At 39.8% G+C, this 10,070-nt stretch overlaps 1 protein-coding gene across 1 annotated transcript; it reads right to left on the reverse strand.

Annotated features, from left to right (window-relative positions):
* Positions 1 to 281: 281 nt before the first annotated feature.
* On the reverse strand, positions 282 to 3,699 carry LOC130717630 (heterogeneous nuclear ribonucleoprotein 1). The gene is made up of 2 exons (XM_057567942.1): positions 3,289 to 3,699; positions 282 to 1,861 (listed from the first exon to the last, which is right to left on the reverse strand). The coding sequence occupies exons 1-2, from the start codon at positions 3,508 to 3,510 to the stop codon at positions 644 to 646; spliced, it is 1,440 nt and encodes a 479-aa protein (XP_057423925.1). The 5' UTR covers positions 3,511 to 3,699; the 3' UTR covers positions 282 to 643.
* Between the last annotated feature and the right edge of the window lie 6,371 nt (positions 3,700 to 10,070).

Consider the following 10,070-nt stretch of genomic DNA (forward strand, 5'->3'; position numbering starts at 1 on the left):
TGAGTGGACACTTGGCTCCACTTCAATACTCGTGCACTTCTTCTCCTCCTGTACAACACAAGTGCAAATACAGGGGGAAAATGATTATGCCATCCTCAAAGTTTTTACTATTACTACCATTATCGCTACCCATTACGAAGTGATCAACCCAAGTGTCCACTGCTATCAGTAACTACCTTGACTATATCTTTGTCTAAGCAAAAATATTTCCTACTGCCAAACTGTAATCACAAGAGAGTAGAAGGGAAAAAATGAAAACAGCATGAAAAAGACAACAAAGATAAATAATAGCATCAAACCATCATATAGGTTAAGTATAATACTATAGCTGAAATGCTACAAGAACTGAGAACTCCAGATCAACTAAAACCAAAAGCACGCAATTTAAAACTACACGCAGAAATGAATACTAAATAGAAAGTATCATCTAGTATCTCTTCAACCATACTACTTATTATAAACTAGGAAAGCAGAAACTGCAAACTAGTGGGATTCAAGGAACCCAACCAGTCCCATTGTGCATTGACATCGAACATAGAGTCGTTCCTTTGCTGGAAGAATTCATTATGAGCTCATGATATAAGATTAAAGGCAGGGATCCTCCGGTTAGTTCAAGATCCAGCAAGAGATATAACTACCAAAATTACTGTTGTTGGGCTTGTCGAGACTGAGCACCGCCATAGCCTCCACCATAACCAACTTGCCCACCATGGGAGCCATTTCCCTGAGGAGTCCCATAATTTCCAGTTGCTTGAGCTTGTTCAGATCTCCAAGCTGCATTTCCATAACCTGAATTTCCATTTGCATCCCCATAGCCACTACCCATATAACTACCACTGCCACCACTACCTTGTAGCTCACTCCCACCAGGACCACTGGCATTACTATTTGGGGTACTCCCAGTGCGCCCTCCAACAGCACCATACACACCTGGATTTCCATAAGAACTATCACTTCCCCCATACCCACCGTACCCACCATATCCATAAGCTTGATTCCCATATCCAGTAGCTCCACTAGGGGATTGACCTGCAGTTGCTGAACCAGGGCCACCACCACCAGATCCAGCACCACCAGTTGGAGCGCCCCAAGGAGCAGTATTCCCATAGCCCATAGACCCATAACCAGAGGCAGCCTGAGCAGGCCATGAACTCCTGGGGCCACCTGGTGGAGCACCAGCATAAGCAGCATTAGGGACATTTGGGTTCCCATAAGTTGCAGCAGCAGGTCCACCATACCCAGCAGTGGCGCCACCATAACTTCCATATGCACCATAACCAATACCATTGTTAGCTGAACCATACCCATATCCAGGAGCACTATAGGCAGAAGAACCATAAGGTGGGAATCCACCGGCAGCACTTTGAGGCTGCATATACCTACTAGAATCCATACGACCATCATATGCATTTTGGCTGCCACCAGAAGCCCCATACCCTTGATACCCACCAATTCCAGCACCACCACCTCCAGCACCACCCATCATACGGCCACTTGCACCAGGATTAGCATCCTTGGGAAGTGCACGCTTTACCTCTACCTGTTTACCATTTAAATCATGAAATGACTTGTGCAAAACCCTATCAACCGCATCCTCATTATCAAATGAAATAAAGCCAAATCCTCGTGGTCGCCCAGTATTCTGATCATACATCACTACTACATCAGTTACATGTCCATAAGACTCAAAGTACTGACGGAATTTTTCTTCAGTCAGGGTCGGGGGCAACCCTCCAACAAATATCTTTTTGGTCCTAACATTACCACCATTTCCAGAATTCATACCAGAATTAGGATTTCCAGCTCTGGAAGTGACAGAAATCTGTTGATCCTCTCTTGAGAATGCCCTCTTGGCATCAACCTGATTAATAAAAGTTTAAAATATAAGTTGCTAGGTAAGCTTATAATTGATAATGGGAAGACAAGCAAACACAAGATAACAATGTAATACCTATATCCCACAATTATTGACATTATCAAAACTAAGATTTTAGGCTAAGACATTAAGACATATTTCAGATATCTATATCCAAAAACCATAACCATTTAAACCAAAAAAAACATGAGGAAAAATACATAAGAAACACAACTCACACTGCATTAAAGCAAAGGCATCCTTATCCACGAAAAAATAAATCATAATCCCTAAATACAAGCATATCTTTGCACTCAAGCTTAAGCATGTTGTTGAATGAAATGGATCACATGCTGGAACTTCAAAAGAGTTCTGCTACTTTATATTTCAAGATTTCGATGAAGATGTTCAAATACTAAATAACACCATTACTATGATAGTATGATCTTTATAAACATATAAAAGTATAGTGGCCTTAATATGTTACAAGTGCAGTATCCCTCAGATGAAAACATTAAAATGATATTCATTCCAAATGGGAATGCAAAACCAATACTATGAGACAGTTATTGAGAAGACATGAAAAGAGCAACACATAACAAAATTAGATACTTAAACTTTTATTATATATTTTCTATTCTTGAATCCTTAACAAGTGTCTAGGGACACTATTGAGCATTAATACATTCCAAATTGGCAGATGATGTGCCTACAACAACAAAAATAACAGATAATCTTTTCCTTGAGTAATAAAGCAACTTTTAGTTTTCACAGCAAACAAAGAGGGGAAGATGCATCTATTCAATTCAATTGCACATTGATCCACTCACAACGCTCAACAGTTAATCAAAGCTAGTAGCATGACTATTATTTGTTTTGTAACAAATTTGTCCACAAACACAACACTCAAATCCGTCATCTTTTGCCAGTGTTTTTGGTAAAGCATATATTAGTTTAAGTCCAGCAAACTAAGCCATGAACAAAATGATTAGACCCGCGTTACAAAAATCAGTAACCCTAAAATAAGTGTGTACCAATGATAACAAACGATCCAGAGAAGCACCACTTAAAATTGAAAAACAAAAATCCCACAAAGCAAACAGAGCATATAACAACACATTAACCAATTCTCAGAATAAACCATGGAAATGATTAAAACCCTAAACAATAATCCATCATTCATTCAACAAAACAGAAGCCACGATTCACTTCGTTCCCCAAAAAATTGGGGGAAACCCACCTGAAATTCAGAAACAGCAGCAACTACAACCACACTAAAATTATCAAAAACAAATCTTTATCAAAAAAAAAAGAACACACCAAATAAAACCCTAACCCAGGGCCAAAAGGGGTAGCGAAAAATGAAGTGAAAACAACAACAAAAAAATTCAAAATTCCAGCGAAATAAAAGGAGAAAATGGAAGAGGAATAACCGTTCTCCCATCGATAACGTGCTTGTCTTCAAGAACAGCATCGAGAACAGCAGGATCTGAAAACACGACGAACCCAAATCCTCTAGGTTTTCCAGTGTTCTTCTCCCTCATGACAGAAGTGTTCAAAACATCACCATAGTTGCTGAAATGCTCTTTGAGCTTGTCCTCATTCGTGTCCCATGAAATCCCACCGATGAAAAGCTTGCCCTGATCCGAATCCATTTCCCTTTCTCTCTCTGAACCAATCTCGCTCTCTCTCACACACACTCGATACGAATTGGTGATTGCAGAGCAGAGAGGTGGGGATTTGGGGAAGGGTGAAGCGAAGACGAAGAAGAAGAAGAAGAGAGGGAAAAGGGTTTGGTGGTGTTGTGGCTGTGAGAGAGAAGGGAAACAAATGAGAGTGTTGCGGTTTTGTTCTGTCAGCAAAAATGTAGTATGCTCTTTTGACGGCTCAGATTTGTTTGATTGGATTTATTTTTACGTATTACATTTTTTAATTAATGACTTATGATGCGTAGACCGCTTAGAGCAACTCCAACGCTGGTTTCTTAACCCAGCTGGAGTTGCTAAGATCCGTTTCTTATTTTGTGGCTGCATTGGAGTTTGCTTACTTGGCACTTTTGGTTTCTTAGCAACAGTGCAGAGTTCCTTCCACAAGGAGAAGGAACTCTGCTTTTTGGTTTCTTAGATTAAAAAAATGATATTTTCTCTCACTTTGCATCAACGGATTTCAGAGGGAAAGAAACAGAATGAACATCAACACACAGCTAATGAAATGTTCAGAGGGAAAGAAACAGAATGTGGAATCAACACACACAGCATGAACATATACCACAATTCCATAAATTTTATTCAACAAAATAAGAAAATAATTACAAAGCTAATGAAATGTTGTGAAGATGAATTTTTTACATAGAAAAAATAAAAACCAAAAAACACAGCAGCTGAAAGGGTCGGTGGAGCTCCGATCCAGTTGTTTTTTGCTCCAATCTGGAAGGGAAATGAGAGAAGTTCAATAGAAGAGTACAGGAACTGACGAAAATCAACAAAATCAACATAAACTTGCCTCAAATCGGCTTGCATGTGTGAAAAGAAAGCTCTTTTGAGAGATATCAGGCCTTGAGCGCATGGAAGAGGGGCGGTGGAGGCTGATTCGTGGGTGGATCGTGGCGTGGTAGGAGACAGTGAGTGGGTGACCGAGAAAGGAGGAAGGAGACAGTGAGTGGGTGAGCGAGAAAGGAGGAAGGAGGCGGCTAGGTGGAGAGGGAGAGAGCTTGAGGAAGAGAGCGTGGAAGGGAGGCTGCTAGGGTTAGGAGGAAGGGGATGGGTGAGGAGGCTGCTGGGTTAGGAGGAAGAGAGCGTGGAAGGGGGAGGCTGCTGGGTTAGGAGGAAGAGAGCGTGGAAGGGATTGGAAGGGAGGCTGCTAGGGTTAGAATGAAGGGGATGGGAGAAAAGAAAATGTATTTATAGTGGGTGACCGGCTGAGCCGGTCATCCCACCGTTGTAGACCGGCTGGAGCCGGTTTTATGCCCGTTTGGGCTTTTTTTTTTTGAATTTTTTTGAATTGACCGGTTTGACCGGTTTTCTTACCGTTTTTCAATTTTCAGCATCTTTACCTTATATATAGTCTCAGCAATAACAAGAACAACAACAAGTATTGTATTCATTGGCCCAAACCAGTATTTAACCTTCAATTCCCAGCTTCTTTACTCTCACAATTTCTCTCTTGTCCAAAAATTCTCAAATTTCTCAAAATGTCTAATCCTTATGAGCAATATTATCCACTGCTCGACAATGAAACACCTCCTACCAATGAAGGTTTGCAACCTTCGCCTATGTTTCCGCCACAAAACCAACCTCCGCAGATGATTCACCCGCAAAGCCAACCTATGATGGTGTTCCAACAACAAAACCAACATTCGCAGATGATTCGCCCGCAAAGCCAACCTATGCCGATGTTCCAACAACAAAACCCACATCCGCAAATGTATCAACCACAAAGCCAACATCCGCAGATGTGTCACCCTCAAAACGAACCTCCTCACACCGGTGGTAATGTTCAAAATCCTTCGTATCAAATGTTTCCACAATCGTTCTACCATCAAAACCAACCTCAGGGTCAAATGGGACCATATCCACCACAAATGCCTTATCCAAACAATCCACAATATTGCATGTATCCACCACAATACCAAGCACCTCCTACTGGTAGCAGCAGTAGTTCAAAAGTCTCAAGTACACAATGTGAGGCTATGCCCGATGAGCCTGAATTTTCTACTCAACGGGGTCTAGATGATATTGATCTTGAAGAATCCGGAAAGAAACGCACCAAATGGAGTGGTAAAGATAATATACTTCTTCTTCAATCATGGCTCAACGTTTCTACCGATCGGGTCGTGGGAAATGAGCAAAAGTCAGATTTGTTATGGAATAAGATTCGAGCCCAATATGAGGAGTACCGCGACGATGCCTCTCCTTCGAGGACATGGTTATCCCTGAAATCTCATTTTAATAAATTGAATGCTGATCTTCAAAAATTTGTCGGTTGCCACACTAAAGCCGTCAATCATTGGAAAAGTGGACACTCAGATAAGGACATCATGGCTACGGCGCATCAATTATATCATGTAGATACGGGTAAAGATTTCAAACATGAGAATGAATGGCGGTTGGTGAAGGATGAACCAAAGTGGAAGGGAACATTTATGACAACCAGTTCAACGAGGCAGAAGAAGTCAGAAGATGGGGTGTATGCAACATCGTCTGACCGGAGTGCATCAATTGAGGGCGACGAATATGAGGCCACACAACCAGCAACCCGCCCGTTGGGAAAAAAGAACCAGAAAAGGAAGGCCAAAGTAGGAGACACAGCTTCAAGTGATCTCGATTATGTTCCTAACTCCGAGATGATAGCCATCGGGAAAGCTAAACTGGGATTCCTTGCGAGTTTTGAGAAGCTCAAGACTGAAGAACTGGAGGTGAAAAAGGAAAAAAACAAACTTCAAAAGGCGCGGTTATTGAAGGAATACAAAGATATCCTTATGGAGGACACATCACAAATGAACGAGGTGCAGTTAGCAACGCATCAGCGCCTAGTTGAATTCGCGATGAAAGAACTAGGAATGTCTTAATTCTTGTTGTTGTCTTTCTTAGCGTGTGCCAATGTTGTGATTTTAGCATTTCTACTTATTGATTCTGCATTAGTGTTGTAATTTTAGCATTTCTACTTATGTGTATTGCATCAGTGTTGTAATTTTAGCATTTCTACTTATGTGTATTGCATCAGTGTTGTAATTTTAGCATTTCTACTTATGTATTCTGCATTAATGTTGTACTTTCAGTATTCGAATTTTTCTTAATGTGTACTGCGTTTCTACTTATGTGTTCTATATAGTCGTTGGGGAATATAGTCGTTCGAGAATATAGCCGTTGGGGAATATAGCCGTTGGAGAATATAGCCGTTGGGGAATATAGCCGTTGGGGAATATAGCCGTTGTAGAATATAGCCGTTGGGGAATATAGCCGTTGGAGAATATAGCCGTTGTTGTTTCTCTTATTTATACATGTCATATTTCATTCATCTCAACATTCAAGAGTTGTTTTGTCCTCTCATATTGTCTTCCTCCTATCCAATTACACTGATAGTTTCTCATTGTGTCATAGAATGGATCCAAACAATATGGCCGACTTGGACATTTACGACGTTGTCATTGACGAACTTATCAATGACACGACTATAGAAGATATGATGCAGGAGGAGATGGAGTTTTATCAACGACGTGCCAACACCGTTAGGCCCAAGCGAACAAGAAAGGTGATAGAGAGAGATCGTGAAGCTGGGAACGAGCGCTTGTGGAATGACTACTTCTCCGAAAATCCTGTGTACACGGAAGAGCTTTTCCGACGAAGGTTTCGAATGCGAAAGCATGTGTTCCTCAGAATTGTAGGGGCCCTTGGGTCTCATGACCCGTACTTTTTAATGTCTGTCGATGCAGTTGGAAGACAAGGCCTGTCACCATTACAAAAGTGCACCGCCGCTATTCGTATGTTGGCGTACGGATCACCTGCTGACAGTGTTGACGAGTACGTTCGAATTGGTGAAAGTACTGCAATTGAGTGCTTAAAGAATTTTGTGGAAGGTGTGTGTGCAGTATTTGGTGAAACATACTTGAGGCGCCCGAACCAGGAAGACATTACCCGCTTACTTCAATGGGGCGAGTCTCGTGGATTTCCAGGTATGTTGGGTTCTATTGATTGTATGCATTGGGAATGGAAGAATTGTCCAGTTGCGTGGAAAGGTCAATTCACCCGAGGTGATCATGGAAAGCCCACAATCATGCTTGAAGCAGTGGCATCACAAGACTTGTGGATTTGGCATGCATTTTTTGGCATTGCAGGTTCTAACAATGACATTAATGTGCTAAATCAATCTCCGGTTTTCAATGAGGTTTTGAGTGGAAATGCTCCCATGGTGAACTTTAGCGTGAATGGAACAATGTATAACATGGGATACTATCTAGCAGACGATATATATCCCCCGTGGGCTACATTTGTGAAGACCATCCCAATGCCGCAAGGAGAAAAAAGGCAAAAATTTGCGAAAAGACAAGAAGGAGCAAGAAAGGACGTTGAACGTGCATTCGGCGTTCTCCAATCTCGGTTTGCAATAGTTCGTGGTCCATCACGCTTTTGGCATCCGAATGAGATGAAGTCAATAATGTATGCTTGCATCATATTGCACAACATGATTGTTGAAGATGAGCGCAACACGTACCGAGGTAATTTTGTTTATGATCAGGTCAATAATGACATATTGGATGCTGAAGTAGTAAGTGGTCCTATTCCCGCTTTTAGAAATATCTTGGAAAGAAGAGCACATCAAATTGATAGGTCAATTCATCACCAGCTTCAAGCAGACTTGGTGGAGCATATTTGACAGCTTCCCGAAAACGAGAATAATGAAAATTAACCTTCAAGTGTTATTATGTATTTCATTTCAAATGTATTGTTGCTTATTTTTCATTGTCATGTATTTTCTTTCGTCTTTATTTCTATCATTCAATAAAATTGTTTTTGCTAGAAATAACACAATGTACTTTTTTATTTTTGTTTCAAGTTAACATGCCGATATTTAAATTTAATTGTTTTAAATATTAAGTAAAATTAAATTTAAATTAAATTCGTATTAATTTTAATTAAATTATTTTTAAGTTGAAGTATTGATTTAGTATTAAATTTTAAATCTAAATTGAGTGAAAATAAATATTATTAATTTATGTTGTATGGTGGGACACGGGTGGGACCCTTCAAATAGTAATTTAAGAAACCATGGGTTGGAGCAAAATCTGCTTCAGTTTCTTAGGAGTTTCTTAAGTCTGATGTGGCAGACAGGGCCCACAGGAATAGTGCTGAATAGTGTGTTAAGAAACCAGATAAGAAATTGTGGGTTGGAGTTGCTCTTATAGTGACAGACACTTTTGGAAACCTATAACATGTGCGAAGATCAACGGTGGAGAGATAGTTAGGTGATGTCGCTTCTCTGATTGCATCAAGTGAGGGATATTGTTAGGTGTTTGTTACTATTAGGATTTTATGTATCATTTTTCTTAATTTATTTGAAGGTGCACTTTGGGATTTTAAAAAAACACACACATAACTTATAGTCCTTTAAAATTTATATGAACATTCACATTTCTTTTTTCTTTTCTTTTTTACAATAAATTTAATTTAAGGTGAGGAATGGTGCTCGGTCTAAGGTAGGAAAAGTTGTCGGGTTCAAATAGCACATACTAGACTTACATTTCCTTTCCATTACTTGTAGGGGGACTAGTAGGGGTTTGAACTTGCAACCTATCTGGTCTAGTATGAAATCATGTTATGCTTCAGTGGATCAACTTTTGTCCACATTTAGTTACTAATGAGGATGAATTTGAAGAATTGGCTTGAAATTTTGATTTATGTTTCCATGACACCTCTCCACTTTACAGTTTTCGACACGTTGGCTTTAACGTGGATCCACGTTCAGTCCAACCAAAATCCAAACGCATTATAAAACTACAACGTTAGCACACCATCCCCATCTTATGGATGATTGTCATTCTTTTTCTTTAATTAGCACAACAATTTACAAGTAAATCAACACAAAATACTCACTCTTTATATTTATGCTTTAAAGAAATCTGTTGTCTCGATACGGTATTTCTTAACACACCAAATAATAGTAGAGTATGTGTGTGACAGGGTTGTGAATTAATCAAATTAATTGACTCCAACGAGTGAGAATGACAATTTAAGCATATATAGTCTATCTTCCAAGTCATTGTGAGTCTATGTTATGATAACTAGTAACTCCACATGAAGATTTATCTAATACTCCATAATAGCCAAAAGCAACTCAAATGCAACTCACCCAAAGAGTTCCTGAAACAACCACCAACTTGGAAGTCTAAAACCTAGTCATTCAAGTTGAAAAACTCTACAAGGTAAAGTGTAACATCCCAACTTCCGGATGTCACTTAGTAACTCAAAAATAAAAATAAAGCGGAAAATGCAGATAATTTTTTTTTTCTTTTTAAAACAAAAGACTTTTCCAAAATAGAGACTCAACTCAAAAGCGCACAGTATAAACTAATATACAATAAGTGCACAGTCCCCACTATAACCATAAGTAGCAGAAAATGACAGAAACTAAGCCCAAAGGCAATACGTACAGATCCAGTGATTAGAGTGACAAAGTTATAAGTACATGTCCTCAAAAGTGGGAGAGTCAGCCCATAACG

The sequence above is a fragment of the Lotus japonicus genome, chromosome 5 (genome assembly GCF_012489685.1).
Source record: "Lotus japonicus ecotype B-129 chromosome 5, LjGifu_v1.2".
NCBI lineage: Eukaryota > Viridiplantae > Streptophyta > Magnoliopsida > Fabales > Fabaceae > Lotus > Lotus japonicus.